The sequence below is a fragment of the Rousettus aegyptiacus genome, unplaced genomic scaffold, assembly GCF_014176215.1.
Source record: "Rousettus aegyptiacus isolate mRouAeg1 unplaced genomic scaffold, mRouAeg1.p scaffold_m13_p_8, whole genome shotgun sequence".
Lineage (NCBI taxonomy): Eukaryota > Metazoa > Chordata > Mammalia > Chiroptera > Pteropodidae > Rousettus > Rousettus aegyptiacus.
In genome coordinates, this window is record NW_023416311.1 from 7867533 (window position 1) to 7891633 (window position 24101).

Consider the following 24101-nt stretch of genomic DNA (forward strand, 5'->3'; position numbering starts at 1 on the left):
TCCACTTCAGCAAGCCCAGATGTAACTTAATCATAGTATCGTCTCCAGAAATGGAACCTTGAACCAGTGAATCAGGAATCACCTTAGTTAAGTCACCTGTCTAATAAATGCCAGCCACTCCCTGTAAGGAAGGAACCTTGCAACAACCAAACCACTTCTCTGCAGAGCAAAACTTCTTTGTTCCAGCTCCCTTCCACCTGTAAAATCTCTTGCCCTGTACAGCTATTTAGAGCTCCTTTCTATCTGCTAAATTGGATCCTGCCTGATTCATGGATTATTAAATAAAGCCAGTAACAGCTTTAAAATGTACTCAGTTGATTTTTTTCTTTTTAACAAATATAGCCTCTCATTGAACACATTTACTTTTTCATTCATTCAACGGATATTAATTGAGCACTTGCCAAATGCTGGGCAAATAAAACAGCCGTGATCTCTACTCCAAAGGAATTGAGGGAAAACAGGCAGTCATGATGGAACGGGAAAGAGAATAGTGTGCTAAGACACCTGGGCGTTGAGCCTGGGGGAAGAGATCAGGGGACGTCTTTTTGAGGCATGGGCATTTGAGACCTAAAAGTGTGAGAAGGAGGAGTTCACCAGCTGAGCAAGGTGAGAATCCAGCAAAAGGACCCAGAAGAATAGCTCCCCCACCCTAAGAACACAAAGCAAAGCAAGCCAGTGGGTGGGGACCCAGGCGAGGCTCGGATGGAAGAGCGACAAGATGCCCTCTTATTTGTGAAACGAAAATGCATTAGAACACACTGATCGATAACTGCGCGTTAACTGCTTTTTCCTCTGTGTCTCCAATGCACTTGGTTCATGCGTTTACCAGTTAGATCTCTTTTGTAACTCTCTCCCCGACTAGACAGCGAGCTCCTTGAGGAAAGCACCTCTGCCTCATTCATCTCAGTTTCCTTCCCTTCCTCAGTGCCTAGCAGAGCCTTTCGCACAAAATGAATCAAAACGTGTGTTTGTTGAATCAGATTAGACTTTCCCTTACGTCCCATCGTCATAACTGGGACTTATAGGAGTTACATCTCGTTTGGCAAGCTTTCTCCATTCAAACTCTAAAAGAACTCTTTCTTCAGTTCATAGCGAGGGAGGTAGACCCTAAGATGGTGGAGACCTGTGAGAAAAGGAACCAGATTCCAGAGTGTGTTTTGTCTCTTGTTGGTCAGCATGATTCAGAGGAGAAGGAGGAGAGGGGAGGAGAAAAAAACAGGGAGAGTAGAGGAGAGGAAGAAGGACAAAGGAACATCGGAAAGGATGTTCTCAGTGGTTGTCTAGCTTGGCAGGATGCTTTTACATGACATTTGCTCTCTTTTGTAATCTGGAGCATTAAAAATTATGAGCACTAATTCTCTTATTATCAGAACACTAGTTAGTTTTATGGGAGAGGGAAAACCAATTTCACGCCTTCACGGTCACCTGCAGAGGGATTTCTCGGGTCACAGCACCCCCACTGTATTTCCATGGGAGACTACACCCAGCCAAGAGTTGGGTGCTGATCTCGCTGGACCAACGTACACTTGCTACGTTTTGCTTATGTCTGGCTTTGTGTTTATGTTTATGTTTGGCTCCCTCCAACCACCATTCAGCCACTCTTTTGCTCACAGAGCTTGTCCTGGGACTGAGAGAGTCTACTACCCAAGAGTAGTCAGTCGCAAAGGTCAGTCCTGGGAGAAGGCACCAGGATGTGGGAAGAGCTTGTAGGGTTCAGCTTGCCTTTCACAGGTTCTCATCTGGGGCGGTTTTACACATAAGAAGTAGGATTTGTCTACACGAAGGAAGCAAGCAACAGAAACGGACTCTGATTAACTCAGATTTTCATTCTGTCCCCTCCTGGGTATTTTAATCTTGAGCACAGTATCCCAGGGGAGCCGATTGAGTTTGTGACAACCCCTGGACTCTCTCTCTGTCACATGGAACTCTATAGGTTACATAGTTCCTCTTCTTTTTAAGGCCTGGCTGTGTAGAGTTTTTGCTTGATTCTGGAAGGATTCCCACATGCTTCCAGTAAATTCCTTTTCTCTCCTTAAGCTCCTGTGCTTTGCAAACTCATTTACATGTGACCTACAGTAAGACATACACAGAGTGGCCTGGTATCTACAATCACACACAGGCTTAAGTGAAATAAAACTCGTACAAAATAATACAAACCCTCAGTACCTTAGCTGCATCTTCTAATTTTCCATTCTCTTCTGTTTCATTTTTCACATTCTGGTTGCAACCAACCCCTTAAACTGACTTGAAGTCTCAGCAAAGGGTTGCCTCACACTTGGAAAGTATCCAAGCTATCCAGAGTCAACTTCTGTTTCTTGCAAGTAATCCTATCTCTTACGTGAGAAAACCCCCAAAACAAGGACCTACGAACCCTACAAACTTTCCTCCTGGCCAGTGCCTTCTCCCCTAGCTACAGGACAAGCTCTATAAGCAAAATGCCAGCAAGTGGTGATTGGGAGGAGCCAAGCATCAGAGCAAAGCCAGACACAGACAGAATGTTCTCCTCCTACCGCGATCCAAAAGTCAGTTGTGACCTGACCACCTTTTACGTGCCTGTCATTTGTCTAGGCCAGGGACCGACAAGCCTGTAGGCCGAACCTGCCTAGCTCCAGTTTTTATAGGGCCCATGAGCTAAGAATGGCCTCTACATTTCTAAATGGTTAGGGGGTGAAAATTAAAAGAAACAAAATATTTCATGATGCAGAATTATGTGAAGTTTGAATTTCGGCATCCTTAAATAAAATTAAAACAGACCGATTCTTTCAGGTATTCATCTATGGCAGCTCTGGGGCTACTGTGGTAGATTGTGTAGTTTCAACAGGGACCATACGGCCTGAAAAGCCTAAAATATTTACACTCTAGCCCTGTGTAGAAAAAAATTTGCCGACCAACCTCTGCCTAAGCTCAAGAGGGAGATTGGAAACAAAGGCTTGGTCTTCACTCCAAAGGAACTTAAAATCAACTGCGGGATGAGACAGGCCTCCGTGTGACCGAAACAAATCACAGACAACCAAGCATGACACCGCACAAGAGGAGGAGAAGGAGGAGGAGGAGGAGGAGGAGGAGGAGGAGGAGGAGGAGGAGGAGAAGGAGAAGAAGGAGAAGAAGAAGAAGAAAAGAAAAAAAGAAAGAGGTGCAGTGGAAGGCATTGGGCTTCCCGGGCTTCCCGAGGAAGTGAGGCGAAACCCTTTGCCAATAACTGAGTTTCTACGGACAAAGAGCTGGGGGACAGCAATCTGGCTGGGCACTTGAGGCTACATGTGCACTTTCCTTTACATTGGGGGGAGGGGGGCGGGGGCAGGGGATCAATCCCGCACATCAAATTAAGCGAGTTAGGGAAGCAAGGAGATGAATGGACCTGCCACAGAGGAGAGGTCGGATCAAGTTTAAGCAGGAAGGAAGAAAGAAGGGCGGAATGGCACGGGAAAGGAATGAAAATAATGACATCTAATGATAGCAGCTAACATTTACCAGGCCCTTGTCGTGCACTGGGCACTGAGTTCCAAGCCCTGTCGATGTTAACTCATCAAATGCCCTCAATAACTGCATGGGGTATGTGCGCGTTATCCGTACTCTCCCCATTCTGCGAATGAGGATGTGAAGAACAGCAATCTAACTGCACCGGGGGTGCATTTTAGAGCATGGAGGGAAATAAGGTTCCGCTGGGAGGGAAGGAAGGTGTGGGATTACGGAGAGCGGGGAAGTCCAGGCAGAGTATGTTCTACTCCAACTAAAAACAAACAACCAGAGGCATACAGCAGAGGAGTCGGTCATTGGTATCAGAGTGAAAGGCAGTGATGGGCAAAAAGGAGAGAGAAATACACTGGTCAACAGCAGGCAGAGGTGAGGCAGGAGGCAGGTGTCATGTACCTGTGGAGATTCATGATATGCATCAGCCTATTAAAGACTCCTACTACGCTCGAGAAATCCGCATCACTAATTTTCACCTAGTAATTTCCAGATTTACTGACCACAGCCCTCCCTCTTTCTTAGAAAACCTATTAACAGCTGCTATTCCTCAGAACATGACTTAGAAAACACTGCCTTCGAGAAAAGGCCTGCTAGGCATAGGAGAGATCATTTTATTGGACACCGAGCATCCAGATGGCTGATTTTATAAATGCGCAAAAAGGCAAATGACTGCATGGATTTCTATCTTTAAATTCTGACTCTGGTGCGCTCCTTCTTGGAGTTGCCAGATCTTTAAACACCGAGCGGCAGCATGCACCAAGCTCGGAAGGACGCAAACACCGGAGGGGTTCAGACTCACGAGTCAACTTCAAGCTGCTTTGCTTTATTTTTAGATAATAGAAATGGCAGCTGAGCAAATAACTGTAAATCGAGATATCTGATCCAATCCCACAGAGGCCAAAGTAATTTCTCTTTCAAGACCATTTTCAGAAGCTCGTTAGCAGCTTGCCCTGTATCCTTACCTGCCTAGGAAGCGAAACAATGTTCTTCAGTTGCTTGGAAATCAAATGCCTTTATGTGACTGGCAAATATGTGTTGAATTTCTAGTGTGAACCAGCCATTCTGAGTGTTAACAGCTCATTCTTTGAAAGGCAGATCGGTCAAAGAGGTAGGGTTGGTAGCTATTAGCCATGGGATGATATTATGACCTTACCTTAAAATATACATATACACATAATACAAATATTATAAAAGTATATTATATAAATAGATAGGGTAGATAATGATATTTTTCGTTTGCAGAGCAGCTACATGGGTAACCAGCAAATGCTGGATTTACCCGCTCTTGGTTTCAATCAAGCTGAACATCTGTTAAAAAGTCAATAAAGTATTTGACATTTGGCATCAAGACACAAACATCTGAATAATTAATGAGCTGAGTTTTCTGTCATTTTTCAGTCTCCTCTGAGTTCCATGTTTTCAAGCTCAGGATTTCTTTCAGTGGGCCAGGTTTCACGTGAAGTCATTTTTCTTCCCTAAGAGGTAATTTTCTTAACTGCAACTTTTGAAAACGTGGTCGCTTTGTGTTTGAAAATTCTTCGGAAGACCAGGTAGGTAACGTAGGGAGGAAAAGTGCTTCAAGGGAACTTTATAGTTTAGACAGTGCATAGTCTAGAGGCCTCCTCAGCTTATCTGATTCTGTCTGTGGTGTTTTTTAACTCTGTAAGAGCAGGTACGTGACGATGGAAAAATAATTCTTATACACGTGCAAATCATCTCCTATCTAACAGAGATCCAATCGACTTCACTCTCCTTTATGAAAAACACCATTCTATTTTCATTTGCCCCTTTATTTCAATAACCCTGATCTATAAATCAGTCTATTCTTCAGATTCTTTTGAATCGGTTATATCTACCTTGCTCCTTCATTGAGTAGAATAAAATTTTTAACACGCATTCATTGTTATATCTCTGTGAGTCATAGTTTTGCCTTTTATATGAAAATTATCTTTAAATAGCAACATAGGAAGATACAGTATTTCTTTTCCCATATTCCCTCAAATATGCCTTTGTTTCCTGCCCCTGCCCCATTAGAATTATAGGTGAAATTCTACTTCAGCTGACACATCGTCATATAGTAGTACGCTGTTTCTTTGAAAAACGCATTAGCTAATGGATCATTATCTTTTCTAAATACAGTGCATTGTGTTTCCTTTCTTCCGTAAAGGAGCTAAATTAATGGAGCAGCTGGTCCACCGAATACAGGTTATTTATGCATCTCCACATCCATGACAAATTTTTAAATAATGGTTGCTAATAACAATAGCAATAGTGTCTTTTGTATTCAGAAATGGGTGACTGATCTAAGGCTATAGGACTCACGGGTTGAATTGATTTCCCAAGAGCAATGACAGATTTACAATTGAGGATTTAATAATTTATTTTTACTGAGAGCTTTCAGGTGTTGGCCATCATGGCCTGGTAGAGAGAATTCTTTATTAGGATGGTGCTCTATTTACTTAGCGGCTTTTGAATACACAGGATAAATGGGTTCAAGTTCTACTTTCGCTATTGCCCAACTTGAGCACTTGGGAAAATCAACTTCCCTCTGGGCGAAGGGTTCAGAATCCATACAGAAGGGAGATGGGGTGGGTGCGCTAATGGTGTTAAAAGCTCTTTAGGGGATTCTAATGTGCAGCCGAAGCTGGAAATTGCACAAGACGAGACCAACCCCAGCAATAATAATTTTTTTATCCTATGCTCTATAGCTGCGATAGAATTAACTGAACATAAACACAGATGTACACACACACGCACAGGAAGAGGAGGAAGAGGCACCTGAATCATCAGGAACACCTGATTTCTTAAGCACATGTTTATACTAAAAAAATTCATCTGAGAACATTAAAAGAACTAGGCATTCTACCCCGCTATACACACACCTAAAAACGCTCACTTTGGTTTGCAAAAATTGAGATGTCATCTGACACCCGGTGTGCTCTACTTTCTTGGTCCCTTTCGTTATTGTCTGTGCACTCTTCGAGTTGGCAATAAAGCAGAAATGGTCAGCCCCTGGACACAGGTGTCAATGTTCTTTGGGCCAGCATAGACCCCTCTTGTTGTGGTAGAAGAGTTAAGTAAGGGCTATTGTTGGAAAAGTATTTCTAGTCATCCACCTGAAGCATTTGCTTTGCTATGAGGGAAAGCGACAATTTCTTCTTCACTTTAGTTCGTACTTAAGTAGAAATCTTCCCAGGCAGGAAGGCCTTACGGAAAACCAAGTACATTTTGCATGGGGAGATTTCTTTATGCTTCAGGAAACTCACAATTGTGTTTCTCTTGGTTTACTCCTGAGCCCTCCCAACATGGTTTTTATTGCTGGGGCTGTGTGTGTGTGTGTGTGTGTGAGTGTGTGTGTGTGTGTGTGCAAGAGAGAGAGAGAGAGAGAGAAAGAGAAACAGACAGACAGACAGAGACAGAGACAGACAGAGAGAGAAGAAACCTAGGGACCAAAATAAAGAGGTGAAATAAGAAAATTCTTTGGACTCATCCATATCATAAAACTAGAGTCTCTGTATGAAAATAGAATTAGACCTGATCAGTGGTTCTCAAATGTGGACAATTTCGCCCCTCTAGGGGACATTTGGCAATGTCTGGAGACAATTTTGGTTGTCACTATTGGGCAGGGGCAGCAGGCGAGGTGGTGGTGCTATTGTCATCCAGTGGGGAGGGGCCAGAGACGCTGCTAAACACCCTACAGTGCACAAGACAGCCCCTCCCCCTCCAACACAGAACGATCCAACCCCAAATGCCAATGTCGGTAGTGCCAAGGTTGAGACGATCTCCAAACTTCCTTCCAGCCCCACAGGTGCTAAATGCCACTAAACTGCGCACGTTAAAATTTTATGGTGGGTGAATTTTACCTCAATCACCACCAAGCTGTGCTCTGGGGATGCCTTCTCTATGTCTCTTTGAACAGGTTGAAGATGGACGGATCCTGCAGCAGCGGGTGGCACATCCCCAGCGTTCACACACGCTGCAAACCCAGTGTGGGTGAAATGGTCTCGCCTGGCCTGCTGAGTGTGAAGAACCAAATGGAACCAAAAGGGACATAAATAGGCGCTTTTTGTGTCTTGTCAAAATAATGGCCACTTTTAAGAGCCACCTGCTGAAAAAGCATTTCACCCCTGGAGTAGGGACTGGGCAAATCCCCAGCCTGCAGCTGTCTTTGATGCCTTCCTGGATTGAGGAGGGGGCTAAAGAGTCAATGTTTATATTCCCTCCCTAAGTTCATACATTAAAATCTAATCCCCGATGTGATGGCATTAGGAGGCGGGGCCTTTAGGAAGTGAATAGGTCATAAGGGTAGAGCCCTCGTGAATGGAGTTAGTGCCCTTAAAACACAGACCCCTCCCCCCCAAAAAAAGCTCCGTCACACTTTCCTCCAGGTGAGGACTGAGGACACAGCTGCCAGACAGAGTTCACGAACCAGGAAACCTTCGCCAGGCACCGGATGTGGCGGCACACCCAGCCTTCAGAACTGTGAGAAATAAATTCCTGCCCTTTACAAGCCACCCAGTCTGTGGGCTTCTGCTATCGCAGCTTGAACTGACTAAAGCAAAGGGGTACAAACACGGGGAGAAAAACATGAGTTAAGAAAAGACTGGTTTGTCCCTTCCTCTGCTCTTTTGTTTGACTATTTCCCAAATGTATCTCTGGTTCTCAGGTTATGGAGGCTACGTTGTTCCATTCTTCTACCCTGGAGACCACCAGAAAAAAGCTGTCAGGCGGGAACCGCAATGAGACAAAGTCTAAATGAGAATGGTCAGCACTGTGATCACCGAGATCTTTAAAACAGGGCTCCACTATTTCAGACGTCTTTCCCTTTGAAACATACGGAATGCCAATGGGATTGAATATAGTTGGGAGCTTACAAATAATTCTAGAGGGAAAGATATGAACTTTTTAACCAGACTGTCCTAGATTTAAACCCTTTCTCTATTGATTAATGGGGCAAGATTTTCATCTTTCTGCTCCTGGATTTACACACACACACACACACACACACACACACACACACACTCATTGATATATGCACTAGAGAGACAGAGAGAATTTTGTTTTACAAAAATGAGACCTTGCTACATACACTTTCCTGGATCTCATTTTCCTCCCTCAATAATACCTCTAAGAAGACTGTTCTTGTTCTAATTTATCCTTTTTCAATGACTCCATAACATTTCATAGTAGATGAACAATAATTCATCCAACTGTTCTTCTACTGATGGGCCTTCACTTTGTGTCTATTTTTTCTTTCTTTTTTTTCTGGCACATATGTGCATATGAGTATTTTAAATTTTAATAGATGCTCTCTAATTTTTTTTCCCCAAAGGGTGGAACACTCAACAGTTCCACCAGCAGTGTCTGAGATGACTCTGTTCTCTGCATGAAATTAAAAAGCTTTTTTAAATGAACCGGTACATTTAATGTGGTCGTGCTGTTTTTTGTTTCTGTTGTTTCGGAAAGGTGTGATCGACCGTGGACGGTTCACCCCAGCTTGGCTGACATCGTAGAAGCGAGGGGGTACGGTGGAGATAAAGCACCTAGCCCAGCCTACACCCATCACGCCATTCTCAGTGCACTGCCAAGTTCACGATAATTGTACCTATTCCCGTTGCTTCGTATCTGATCTGAAAATCTCAAGTCCTTTCCCCAAAGCAGGAAAGCAAGAATGCTAATCAAACGGCAGCATCAGGAACCAACAGTCTAAACCAAGAGATGGGCAGGCAATTGAGACCAAGACTCCCGCTAACTGTATGGTTTAGTTTGACGATTTCAAAGGTTTATGAAACACGATTAAATCATCTGCGCTGTGGTCTTCGTGGATGTACAGCTGCTGCCTTCGGCAACTACAGATCGAATGAGAGGCTTCTAAGTGCTGGGCAGTGTGGTAGACACCAGGCCTCCAGCATTCGTTGGTGAATATGATCTACAGGGTTTCTGTGGTCATGGCACTCGCAAGAACACAGAATCAAATCACTGCCCCCCAGTTACTCATTAATACTTGGTTTGACCCTATTAGAAGGACTCATCTAAGCGGCCAGCAAAAACACACCTGTAGCCAAATAACTGAGTTAATTTCTGGACAATATTTAGCTGAGAGGGCATTAAGGTCAGCAAACTGACTTGGATTCTGTTTCCGAAGAGCTGGGAGGGGCAACATCCTCTCTTGGTTCTTTGGTTTTGCATTATTGGAAATAGGACTTCTCCCAGGAGATCTTTTTTTTTTTTTTTTAAGCTTTATTGATATATAATTGACAAATAAAATTGTGAGATATTTAAAGTGTACATTGTGATGATTTGACACGTGTATTGTGAAAGGTTTCCCCTATCTAGTTAATTAACACACCCATCACCTCACCTATTTATCTTTTTTTGTGGGTGACAATGACATTTATGTCCTACTCTTTTAGCAGATTTCAATTATACAACACGGTGTTATCAACTATAGTGTTATCAGCTATATCAACACAGTGTTATCATGTCATATATTAGCTCCTCGGACCTTATTCATCTGGTAACTGATAGTTTGTACCTGTTTTACCAAACTCTCCTTATAGCCCTCGTCCTCCAGACCCTGGCAATCACTTCTCTATTCTGTTCCTATGAGTTCAACTTTTTACTTTTTTTTTTTTTTAGATTCCACATGTAAGTAATACTATGCGGTATCTGTCTTTATGTCACTGAGCATAGTAGCTTTAAGATCCATCTATGTTGTCGCAACTGGCAATAGCCGGATTTCCTTCTTTTTCATGATTGAATAATATTCCATTTTATGTAAGTAGCCCATGTTTATCCGCTCATCCATCGGTGAACACTTAGGCTGTTTCCATGTCTTCCCTATTGTGAATAATGCTGCAATGAATATGAGGGCACAGATGTCTCGTCGATGTTCTCTTTTTATTTCCTTTGGATGTACACCCACAAGTGGACTGCTAGATCATACGATAGTTCTAATTTTACTAGTAGACCTTAAACCCCCTGAAGGCAGGTACTGGATACATCTTACTCAAAGTGACCCTGTATTCTCAAGTGCTTAGCATATCAGAGCTCCTCAGTAAATACATATTGAAAGGATGATCCATGCGCAGTTCCCAGGTCAAATGTGCTGCATCATGTCTGTCTTCACAGGTGCTGTTCCCTCTGCCTGGCATGCTGTTCCCCTCAATCAGGGATGAACTGCCAGGCGACTTCTAGGCCACTTTCTCTCCCGGACCTCAGAACCATCCCTCAGTGCTACCACTTGGCCTTAGTATAGGTTTGTGTTATTATAGGAATTATACCTATATTTTAAAGACTTATTTTTTTTTATTCTACCTTTTAAAAATAATTCAACAATGCACTCTTTTTATGGTCAAATACACGTATCATAAAATTTGCCATCTTGGCCATCTCTAAGAGTAAAGTTCAGCAGTATTAAGTGTATTTCCATTTTCCAGATGAGGAAACTGAGGTCTAAGGATATTAGGCACCTGGCTAGGAAGTAGCAGAGGGAAGACTGGAACATAGACAGAGAACCCTTCAAGGGTGGGGTCTGGGTCTTTTTAAGACATCCCTGTACCTCCGAAGCTGGCACATAGCAGGGGCTCGAGCATGTTGCATAAATGAATAGCGAAGAAATGAATGGTCGGACTGGATGGAATGTATCTTTGGAGGAGCTTGGTGAGGGGCGCTTCCCAAAGGGCAACACTAAAAGAGCCCCCACTTGTGCTGATCTCCAACCTGCAGGCTCACCCAGGTAACGGGTGACCCATACGAGTGAACCAAACAGACTCCAATTCCCCTGACGTGAGAGCCGAGGGGAAAGACACAGAGGGGTAAAAATCTAGTCCACGGACCCTGGCCTTCGGGCTGGCAGCTCACGTGAAATGCCCTGCATTCCTGTCTTCACCTGTTGAAATCTGCATATCCTTCAGGACCCCAGCAAACACTCCTCCTTGCTGTCCCACTGGAGTCCCCCAGGAAAAACCAATCTCTTCTTTTCATTGCCCACCTGTACCTTCATTTAGTGTTTGTTTCATTGCACTGGTATTATAAATTACGGTGCCCTTTACATCTGTGTCCCCAAATCTGTAAACTCCTTGAGAACAGGGGCCGTGTCTTATTTCCTCTCTAATCTCTGCAGCATCCAGCACTGTGCCAGGAGGAGCAGGCACTGTTAAGGGACGTTTCAAGTCTGAGAGGGCCAGGGTCAGGCTCCAGCTCTGTCACTCACTCTAGCTTTGTGACCTTCAGAAAGGTTCTTAACCTCCCTCAGCCTCAGCTTCCCCATCCATAAAAGGAGAATAAGAATTCCGCTGACCTAATCGACTTGTTATGAGAATTTAATAAGCTCAAGCTCACAGCCAGAAGTCATTAGTTACTATTATTATTAATAAGTGTTTAATAATTAATCAGAGACCAAGAATACACACAATGGATTTTCCCTTCAATTAACCCATAAGAAGGAAATGCTTGCAAAAATGAAATGATTTAAAAAAAAAAAAAATGAACCTTAAAGTTGTGAACAAGCACAGAGAAACGTAAACATTTGGGTTTGTTCAAAGCACATAGTAGATACTATCACATTCATCATCTTCATATTTCTGCTATTATAATTCCCACAATAAGTCACACGTTCGGTGCCTACCCAGGCCCAGTGCAGAGACTGTCACATCTCCTACATCACATCTCAGTGCTTGGTCTCCCAGAAGATAGCCCACACCACCTCTCCTCCTTGTCACACCTTTTACACGTGAGGAAATTCCTATCACCAATCCAAAATGAGATCAATTAGGAAGGAACCAGTAACTATAGTGAAGGGTCAGTTACAATGATCACCGCTTGCCCTCCACGGCCTTATTCTTCATTCCAATAGCCCATATGACCTTTTTAAAACAAACAAACAAACAAAAAAAACAGCTCATGTTAGTCTTGAGCTTAACAATCGTCAGCAGCTTCTCCTGAAATGTTAATAAAACATATACATTTGTTTGTTTGTTTGTTTGTTTAACCATGACCTATAAGACCCTACCCAGTCTGGGTCCTCTGTGATTCATCTCCTTTCTCTTCCTTGACTCTCTGGGTCCCAATCACCCTGGCCTTCTGTCTTGTCTTCTGATATACCAAGAAAGAGCCTTTGTATTTGCTGCCTAGATCCCTGACATTTACATGGCAAAATGTCACCTCCTTAGAAAAGCATTTCTTTACCACTGGATGGGAAATAGCCCTCCCCTATTAATGTCCATGTAACACTTATTATCTGAACTACATTATTTGTTTGCTTATGCGATACTTTCACTCCCAACCAATTCCCACTTTCTCCATGGGGACAGGAACCTTGTCTGTCTTGCTTCATACCCTGCAGCCTCTAGAATACTGCCTGGTACTTAGAAAGCACTCAATATCTATTTATTGGATGAATAAATAGGGGTAGGGGAGCAGATTATAGGTATTTTTCATGTTTTATATTTATATTTCAGATGAATTTGAATTTTTTATAAAGTGCATGTACTACTTCGGTAACAAGAGAAATAATGCCAAAACGAAATAAAACCGAAATAAAATTAGCATATTTAATCAAACAGATGAAAATAACACAAAACCTTTCCTAAGAATCTATTATATAGATTGGCAGCAATTCATATTAATTCAGTCTCCACGCTGTTTATTAAAACTGAAACACTGGCCAGTTTAATGACCTGCTTGCAAATCAGTACACAACCCGGGACTTTTAAGTACTAGTCCATAGTAAGATTGCTGCTTGAACTTTCCACTTTATAACAACCTCATACTCGCAGCACATATATTTCTACCTCTGTGCCTTTGCCAATGCTGTGACCTCTCATGGCACTGATAGGAGTGACCCACCTCACATCCCTTGTCCAAAATCTTGAGCATCCTTTAAGGCACATTCAAATCCATCAAGAAATGGCCATGACCACTGACAACTATGCTTTTTAAAAGCTCTGTGCTTTGTCAAAAGGCACCTCGTCTTTGTGTCTCCCTCAATTAATTACAGTTGGTTGGAAGCGATATTTTTATATATCTAACCACACGGAAATGTCACTATACATTTTCCAACTGAGAAAAAAAAAAAAAAATCACTGCTAGCCGAAAAATGTAGTCAACGGCAGATGGGAGCAATTGCTTAGCATCTTTCTCAAATGAGAAAATACCAGGTAGTTTTCGAGGGTTCAAAAACTCATCCCCCACACACTCCCATGAGGAAGACAAGGGTATATATGCACATCATTATCTGGAATTTACCAAAAAAAAAAAAAAATGGATGCAAGGAAAACCTGACTGGCAAGCTTGGAATAATCTAATTCTGTTGGGTACCATCCATGTATGTCCTATTATGACAGCCATTCGGCACTGATGGAGTGCTTACATTGTGCCAGGCACTGTGCTGAATGCATTATATACATTATCTCCTTTAATACTCCCAATGGCCCAAAGTGATCATTATTATTATTATCCTGTTGGAAGAGGTCATGGAGAAGACGTGACCACTGGCTGACCAGAGAGCTGGACCCAGACTATCAGAGGCTCCTCGCCCCGCGCCTGTCCTTGCAATGTGCACTCTGCCCGCTCTTCCTGGACTAGAGTGGTTTCAAGGACGCAGCCTTGACAGAGTAAGGTGTTGTTCTACGAACTGGATGGTATAAGTGACTAAACTCCATTAAGGCCTCTATACACACTTTTAAGGTACTGACGGGCGGGTACAGAGGTCTACTCATCTTGTGGCCCCCAAGACAAGCCCTGACTGTAAGCTCCCTTGCTTATTAAACCTGTCACCTACCAATCTGGAGTGGTCTGCCTTTTTCTTCGGTCTCTTCTCATCCTCTGTGTACTGGGGCCAGTTTCAGATTTCACCTAGAAATTTAACCAAGGTTTCAAAACAACATATTCCCATTTTACAGATGATGTTACTGTTACACAGAGAGGTTCATCCATTTTCCCAGGGTGACAAAGTGTTAGAGCTGGTTTGGACCCATTTTCACCTGATTTCAAAACTCCCATTCTTCGCTACTCTTCTATACATATCTTCTATCTAAAAACTAGTTAAAGATAGCAGTTAATACAACCTCAACTAAAAATGACCAGTTCCACAATCTTTTTCCCCTTTTCAATTCTTTTTAAGTAATGCTTAGTTGGTGCTAAACATAAAATATTTAAAAATGTGTAGAAGTTAAACAGAGCATGTCATCTTTTTAATGGCCTCTCTTTTCTCCACCATTTCATGCATTGCGACATTGACTTGACAATTGTCATGCCATGGAATCAATAGTCCTAATATTCACACTTCATTAATAAATTAATGGAGGCCCCAGATGGTATGAATTGGATCCCCAGACCCTCTGGGAGTCGAGAAGGAGTTCCAATAAAGCCACTCTCTTCAAAGAATGCCAAGTTGCAGAAGAAAGTCTAGAGAGAAAAGCATGTTCGTGTTCGTTAGAGGTAACAATCCCAGATTTGAAATTCAAAAGTGGGACTCTAGATCAGTGCTTTAAGAAGATTTCGAGTTTGAATATGTAAAAAGGAATAAAGAAAGAAAGAAAGAAAGAAAGAAAGAAAGAAAGAAAGAAAGAAAGAAAGAAAGAAAGAAAAAAAAAAAAAAAGCAGATTGGGGAATCCGTGGAAAAGCAGATCAGAAACTGTAGTCCTGCATTTGAATAGGAAGCAGGAGTCAGAGTCATTGATGGTTTGGAACATAGAGGATGAGAAAACCTTTTCGTCAGGCTTATAACAGTTTGCAGCCTAAGACTTAGAAGTACAAAAATTTCAGGAGCTCAAATGCTATAAATTGGGTGTTGGCTGAAATTTTTCTGTATGTTTGAAAATTTTCCTAATAAAATGGTAACAGACAGAATAAGAAGCTCTAAGGAAAATTATTAGGGGACTGACCGACATTGCAGTTTTAGTCCAGGGTGTTGCTTTATGTAATTCCTTGCAAAGGATAAAAGCAGGTTCCTTCTACAGATGCAGTAACGAAATAATGGAAGCGGCCAATAAGTACTGAGCACTTACCTTGAGCTGTGCATACATCATCTTATTGCATATTCACAATTAAGGTATAAGGTAGGTATCTATTATTATCTCCATTTCAGAGAATGGAGGCAGAGTGAGGTTTAGAAATGCGCCTAAAGTCATCACACAGGCACCAAGGGACAGAGCCAGGATTCGAACCCAGGGCTTATCAGAATATAGCTCTCACACTGCATGGACCCCAAATTCTTGCAGGGCCACTGTGAGCCCCAGGGACCAACAGACCTGCCATATACTTACGAGATCACTGAATGTGTTGTGGGACTCTCACAATAGACTTAGAAAGCTCCCCCAAAACACGAAAGCAATAAATCTTCATGTTAAAAGCAGAAAGGGGCTCTGGGGTCCAATGAACTGGGGTTCAAATCCTGGCTCTGCCACTTCGGCCCCATCACCTAGCAAGCCCTAGTTCTTCAATCTATTTCTGTCTATGTAAGGCAGTCATAATAGTCACCTCAGGAGGTTGCGTGTGGGATTGAATGAGATGATTTATTTAAAGTTCATGACAATCTATCAATAAAAGGCAGCCATTGTGAGTATTATTTTGAGCTCGTAGGAAGCAGAGCCCCTCAGCCATGCTGTCATGCCAAAGTACCATAAGCCAAAGGGTTTTTGAAAGGATGAAAGAGGAGGAAGGACCCAGGTTTGAAAAGGAGAAAGAAAAGAAAAGAAGGAGAGAGGTTGGGAGCCCTACGGGATCCAGGTGCAGAACTAAGACAGTTGATTGTGGTTTCAACTGGAACCCGTGAGAACCAGAATGTAGCTGAGCCATTCTAGGAAGATTTTCTGAATTTTTAATTACAGGTATGGAGAAAGCGTGCACCCGCGTGCACGCGCGCGCACACACACGCACACGCACACACACACACAATATCTTCTACCAGGCAAAGACAGGAAAAGAGCACATTTGCAATACTTTAGTCCAGCACAGCTCTGAGATTGGTGCTGAGCATGGTTACCCAGCACCAAGGCAGGAAGCTGAGGGTCCCCAAGAAGGGCCAGAGGGTCTTTCCCAGCCCAGCAGGAGGCCTGGGTCTAGAGTCGGCGACGCAAAGGCAGGGAAAAGGCAGGGACGCTGGGAGGCGCCCAGATTTGCAGAGGACGGCTGATGACCCTGGGACCCCTGAGGCTGTCTCTATAATCCGAGAACAGGAGTTTCAACTACTGTGTCCTATCAATGAAAAACAAAAACCTTCGGTTTATTTGGAAATGTCGTTGACCCCAAAATATGTAGAGAGCGCCGGCAGACACAGTCGGTCGGTTTCAGAGCCGCCTACGAGGATTGCACCGAAACCAGACTTTGACTGGGTCAAGGGAGAAGGGAGAGGGCGTGCACAGAGTGAACCTTCCCCTAACCCTTTCCCTCCCACCTGCGCCCCAGAAGAAGGCAGGGAAGAAACGCTGGCCATTTCAGGTGTGCCCTGAACCTCGTGCAGGGGGAGAGACACAGCGGACGCCCAGTGGACACTCCCCCCTCTCCAGGGACGTGCGTGCTTTCCAGGATGGTCCAGCGGCCCCAGAGTCCTAGCCCACCACGGGCGGAGAACGGACCCTCCTCTCCCCGCCGCTGAGAGAAAGACCCTACTTTCTTCCAGCATCAGCTGCCGGCATGCGGATCCGGTCTTCCGAGTCCACCCAGGCTCCCGGCCTGAGGTTTCCGGAGCCTCCGGCTGCAGCCCAGCCCGAAGTCCCCCTTTTGTTCGCGGGAGAGCGCGGCGCGGCGCTGCGCATCCCCCCGCGCTGGAAGCCCCGGCGCGGGGGCGCTTCCCTCGGTCCGCTCTCTAGGATCACCCGCTCCCGAGACTACCGGCTCCAGCGCACCGATCCCCGACTGCATCCTCCCTCCTCGGAAGTACTCACTTCTCCCCAGTCCCTCCGCTTTCCACGCCGTCTCCTCCACCGCCCCATAGCGCCTCAGCGGCTTCTCGGCTTCCAGATGGGTAGACAAAGATTGCTTCAACTCCATCGCTGGTCCTCGCGGGCAGGTCTACAGGTCTCCCCTTACTCCATCCCCGCCGCGGGCTGCAGGGAGGGAGGCGGCTCCAGCCAGCAGTGTTTTAAAGGGCTGGGCGCTCGTGACGCTGCTCCATCTCTTCCGCCGCCAGGGCCAGGGAGTACCAACTGGTACCCAGGAGTGGGGGAAGGATGCAGAACGCATGCGCAAAGGAGGCGTTGGGGGGGGCTGGGTAGAGAGAATAGAGGGCAGATGATAACTCTAAGAAAAACAACAAAAACAACAACTAAAATAGGACCAACCCAAAGGAAGTAAGAACAAGGTCCCTGCCCATACCAGAATTGGTGTCGCTACTGTGCATGGCAGTGGCACTGTGTGTAGCTTGTGATATGTCAACGGGCTGCTAGGTTTTGAGTAGGATCTGTGAGTGCATCTCTATCTGTGGGCGATGGATCCATCTTTGTGCGGAGTATGCAAAAGCATGAATGTGGACCCCGGAACTCTAGGTTCTATGCTTGGCCGAGTGCTTTCTGTGTGAAAAGCTCTGTCATTTGCGTCTATCTGTAAACTTTAAATATGAAACGGAACAGCCTTGTTTGTGGTTGCCTGTGTCAACACTGTATGTGTTTGCAAGAACTTAAGAGAAACATGAAAATATTTTGGACACGAGTATAACGAAGTTGTTTGGAACATAGGTCTTTACTGTCCAGGAACCCAGGGGGTTATCTTACTAACGAAGCATGGCAGCATTAAAAATACAAAGTAAAATCAGAAGCTTAATTGATAAAAATTAGTAACATTTATTGCATGACAGCTAGGCACTGAACACTTTTGAATAACTCTGTGAAATAGGTACTGTTTTGTTGGCCTTGTTTTACAGAGGCACAAAATAATTAGTTACCCAAATTTCCACAGTCACCAAGTGGCCTGTTCAGCATTTGAATCCAGACTCAATCTCTTTATTATATTGACTCCCTAGACTGGACAGGTATGGTATTTTGTATGGAGGGGAGGAGGTTCTATGGGTCATGGGTTGTTCATTTGTTGTCGGTTTTAAGATGTCAGCTGGGGCAATTTTTGGTATCTACATGGCTTGCGAAGTGTAAAATGGTCCAGCACTCAATAAATTAGTAAGTGATTTAGCAACTGGTAGCAAAGGTCTTAAAAGTTATTATCAATAATGAACTTCTAAGTAGCCCATGAGAGAAAAAGGAAATAACAATGAAAATTATAAAATATTTAGGCCTGGAGAACCATGAGAGTATTACATACCAAACCTTGTAAGTTTTGATGTAAGTAAATGTATAGTGTTAAACGCATGTGTTAAAAAAAATATTGTAAGACAATATAAATGGGCTAGGATAAATGGATAAGAAAAATGTGGTCTATCCATACAATGGAATACTATTCAGCCTTTAAAAAGAAGGAAATTCTGCAATATGCTACCGCATGAATGAAACTTGAAGATAACATGCTAAGCGAAATAAGCCAGTCATAAAAGAATAAATACTGTATGATTCCACTTATATGAGGTATTTAGAGTAGTTAAATTCATAGAGACAGAAAGTGGGATGTTGGTTGCCAGGGACTGGCGGGGTGGCCAGGGAGAGGAGAATGGGAAGCTATTTTTTATAGTTTTACAAGATGAAAAGGGCTATAGGGATGCATGATGGTGATGGCTGCACAACAATGTGAATTTATACTCAAAAGGTGTATTTAAAAATGGTTAGAATCGTTTAAAATGGGTTCAGTGTTCGACTCAAAAGACTTTAAGAAAAAAAATAAAACCTAAGTAGAAAAAAACAATAACGTTAAAAGCACAAATTAAGAAAATAAAAAAAAAAAAAACAAGAAGCAACAGAGAAGATCAACGAAACCAAAAGCTGATGGCTTGGTGGGGGAAAAACTACTAAAGAAGGGAAACCTCTCAAAACTCACCAAAATAGGCAATCATGGGTGAAACTGAGAATGAAAAAGGGACAATACAAATACAGGAAGATTTTAAAAATTTAGTTGAACTGAACATTTTCTTTTAAGAGTAAACTATTAAAAATATATTCAGGAAATAAAAAAGTAAACAAAATAACTATTACGAAAACTGAACTGTTAATATAGAAGTTTATTTTCCTTTTCAGTCCCACAGAGGTAACAGGCCCAAACAGTTTTATAGGTGAGTCTCACCAAAAAACAGATAATTCTTATTTTATAAATATTGTTTCAGAGCTCATTTTATAACAGTGTGACCTCGATATCAAAACTAGATTTAAATAGTACATTATTAATTAAATTTAAAATATAATTGTAATGACAAAAAAAAAACTTGGAGGAGAAATTTACTATTTTCTGTCATCTGGGACAATTAATTTTTTTTATGTTGCATAATAGTGCAACATAACTGTGAGACTCAATTATATTTTTTATTTCGGTAACTCCTAATAAATAATAAATTTGAATAAAAAATATCTGAAATACAAAAACCGAACTGAAAAATGGAGAGATAAATATGCCACATTCAAGGGTAAAAAGAATCAGTATCATAAAGATTACAGAGCTTTTTGGTGCAATTTCAGTTGAAATCTCAGTAGAGGACAGGATTTTCAAATAAACTTTGCTTTCTAGACTGTCTACAGTCCTCTAAAATCAATACAATGAAAAAATTGTTTTATTTTAACCCCTATCACTTTGTAATTTTGACCCAATCCTTTTCTGGACCATTTTTGTTAATAAATATCAAAATGTAAAAAAACTTAATTTTTTTTTTTTTTTTAATGAACTGACCCTAAAATTATGTGGAAGAATAAAGGCTAGGAATAGACAAGACAGTGGTGAAGAAAATAAACAATATAGGGAGAACTTAACTAATAGATATTAAAACCTTAAGACATAAGGAAAAACTGAGAGGCCCAAAATAAGACCCACACACATTTGGAAAGTTGATGTATGACAAAGGAAGCCTTGCAAATCAGTACAGAAAGGATGGACTAGTCAATAAATGGTGCTAAGATATTTGCCTAACCAAATGGAAAATGAAAATAAAAATCACACCTTTATACTTACACACACACACACACACACACACACACACACACACACACACTCCAGGAGGATTAAAGATGTAAATGAGAAAAGCAAAATTTAAAACATTTGTACGATAGTATGGAAGAACGCCTTTATTGTTTTGCAGTGGAAGGTTAAGACCCAGAAAAGACAAAATCTTCAAGAAAAATATTAATGTTTGACCGCATTAAATTTTTTTATTGAGGTGAAATTTGTACAACATCAAGTGAACTATTTTTAAAGCAAACGGCTTGGTGGCACTATACTTTTCACAAAGTTGTACCCCCATCACCTCTATCTAGCTCCAAAACACTTCCTCACCCATTAAGGAAACCCCAGACCCATGAAGCACTTCTCCCACATTCCCCACTCCCTCCAACCCCTGGCAATCATCCATCTTTTCTTTCCCTATGGAGTTACCTAGTCTGGCTATTTCACATAAATGGAATCATACAGTATGTGACCTTTTGTGTCTGGCTTCTTTGACCCAGCATGCTGTTTTCAGGGTTCTCCCACGCCGTAGCATGTATCAGTACTTCATTCCTTTTCAAGGCTGAATATGATTCCATTGTGTAAATACACTACATTTTGTTTATTTATTTATCCACTTATGGACATTTGGGTCATTTCTACCTTTTAGCTATTGTGAAGAGCGCCGCTATGAACATTTGTATGCAAGTATTAGTTTGAGTGCCTGTTTTAAATTCTTTGGATACACACCTAAGTATGAAGTTGCTGGGTCATAGGGCAATTCTATGGTGGGAACTCACCAAACTGTTTTCCATTTTACATTCCTATCAGCAATGTACAAGAGATCCAATTTCTCCACAACCTTGCTAACACTTACTGTATTTTGTTTCTGGGATTACAGCCACAGCAATGGAAAAGACCGACAAAAGGGATGAATCTTACAGACAGTCTTAAACAGAAGAAGCCAGATGCAGAAGAGTAAGTAATAATTCTGTTCATATAAAGTTCGCAAACAGGTAAAATTAATCTGAATTGATAAATGTCAGAATAATTGTTACTTTTATGGGGTTACTGAATGCAAAACAGCATAGGAGTTGCTTATTGAAATGCTAGAAATGTACAGTCTGATTGATGACATACTAGGATATGTGTTTGTATAGATATATATTATATATAAACATATACATGGAGACATATAAGTATGTATGTGTGTGTGTGTGTGTATAGCTATTCATTGAGATAGCCACTTAAGATGTATGCTTTTTACTGTATAGAAATATTTAAAAAACTAAATAAAATTGTGTATAACCCATAAAATAAAAGATGGTTGGTGGGTTCAGGGATCTTTGCCATGTTATTCTCTTACTTTCCTATATATTTGAAATATTTGGTGATTTCAAAATAAGGAATAAAAGAAAAAATAGCCTGATCTATTAGATGTAATAATTCAACTCCTGGGAATCTACCCTAAGATATATTTGAAAGACTAAAAAATACCTACACACAAAGAATTTCCTATAATTTACGTAAAGTGTGGGACAACTAGAAAAAGTCTAAGATCCTGCAAAAGGCAAATGGCTAGTTAAATTATGGCGTGCATACAATATAACATTGTATGATTTAAAATGTTTCCAAAGAGTTGGAAATGCCATGGGAAAAACATTACAACACAATGTTAATCAAAACATAAGAAAGAAAGTAGGATACAAATTGTAATATAAAGTATGAGCTATTGTTCTTGATCTTTTGGTTAAGGTCAAGTGTACACTGTAACTTCAGTCATATTAATGACTTCGCAGAATGATAATGAAATTAAATAAAAAAACACTGATCCATTTTTCATTGTATGTTTACACATGTACACATATCCAATAAGAGAAAACACGGAAGGACATACACCAAAATATTGATATTGACTATCTATGAATATTGAGATAATATGTAATATTTTATTTGAATTCTCCAATGTTCCTACAAGGTATATGTATTACATTTGTAATTGGGGGGAAAAAATCAACAATGTTTTTAATGCATGGAAAAGGCTAGGAAGGAGTAGGTACAGGAAAATATTAACTGGTTGTTTCTAAGAGTTGAGATTTGAGGGGGAACTTTTAAAGTTTTCTACGCTTTCCAACATCTGTACCAAGCGCATGTTGCATTATCTTTCAAAAATGAATAAATCTGGTTTCTAAAAATGATGTGTGAGTAATAATAGAATTCTGTCCTGGAGGAATGCCTGCCACAGCGGTGCCAAGAACCCTGCCTGCTTGCATTAGTTGAGGGTGAAAATGCTTCACGTTCAATAATTGGCTAAAGTAACCGTCTGTGTGGAATGATTAAGTGGCTCTTCCAACCCAAGCTTCTCATTTTGGCTCAGTGCCTCGCTCTGCTGGGAATGCCAAGGACTCAGAGGGATGCTGGATGATCACAAAGAGCCAGGACAGCAGGAACCAACAACGTAAGACACGTTTATAACTGTCATTTTGGGTGACTGAAACGGAAAACAATGCAATAACGTCTTGATAATTTCATACTTCATCCAGCATGTTGACAATTTCAAATATACAGGCTTTGAAATCTGGAGGACCTGAGTTTGAGTCCTGACTCTGCTACCTGTCAGCTGTGTGACCTGTCACTACCTCTCTAAGCCTCACTTTCTTTGTCGGGAGCCATTATGAGGTACTGAAGAAGTCATGTAGCTGATAGCCATGAAGCAGCTGCTGAGACTGCTAAACAATGGTTCTAGGAAGCAGAGTGTGGAGTTAAAACGTTACTGACCCTGGAGGGGAGGTTTGCCTCCTAAAGAAATCCTTTTAAGATAGTGGAATGTTTTACAGAAGAGAAGGATGTTCGTAGCCTGAGGGAAGGATATTTAGGAACTTATGTAAATGCCAGTATTCCTATGGTATTGTACTCTGTGCTTCGCTATTGTATCCAAAAACGTATATAAAGGCTGTGCTAAATCAACTCGGGGCTGCAGCATTGACTGTATGCCCTCCCGAAGCGCTTTCCTGTCTTCTTTTTTCTTAGGCTTTGCCCCCCCTCTTTTAGGTGCTTTTTGATCTCTGCCGGTGGGCTCCGGCATTTCTTCAACTTTAAAATTTGAATGGCACTACCTATCCCAGAGGAATGTTGATTAAATGAGATGATGTATCATGGCACATAAAAGGCCTCAACAGAAGGATATACAAGATGATGATGATGACGATGATGATGATGATGATGATGATGATGATGACGATGACGACGATGATGATGATGATGTTATTCTGGCTGATGTTTTATGAGTTCTGACCTTTTAGAAATATACCAAATGAAGTCTCCAAACCAAAAACAGAAGCCTATGGAAATAACATTGCGTAGAGAAACTGGAACCCTCAATACTCTGCTGATGGAAATGTATAAGGAATGGTTCACCCACTCTGGGAGACAGTCAAGCAATTCCACTCCTGGGTATCTACCCAAGAGAAATGAAAAAGATGTCCACACAAAATGTTTGTAGCAGCATTATTCACAATAGCCAGATAAGGGAAAACAACCCAAATGTCCATTAACTGATGAATGAACAAATAAAATGCGGTGCATCCTTACAAAGAAATGATATTTAGTAATAAAAAGG

The 24101-nt window shown here is 41.8% G+C and overlaps 1 protein-coding gene across 1 annotated transcript in view; it reads right to left on the minus strand.

Moving 5' to 3' along the window:
* The window catches only part of BMERB1 (bMERB domain containing 1), an 87078-nt gene extending 69461 nt beyond the window's left edge, over positions 1-17617 (minus strand). Inside the window, exon 1 of the mRNA XM_016159680.2 lies at positions 17362-17617. Within this exon, the coding sequence (XP_016015166.1) occupies positions 17362-17467 (106 nt within the window). The 5' untranslated portion in view covers positions 17468-17617. The remainder of the gene's footprint in view (positions 1-17361) is intronic.
* Positions 17618-24101: the final 6484 nt, after the last annotated feature.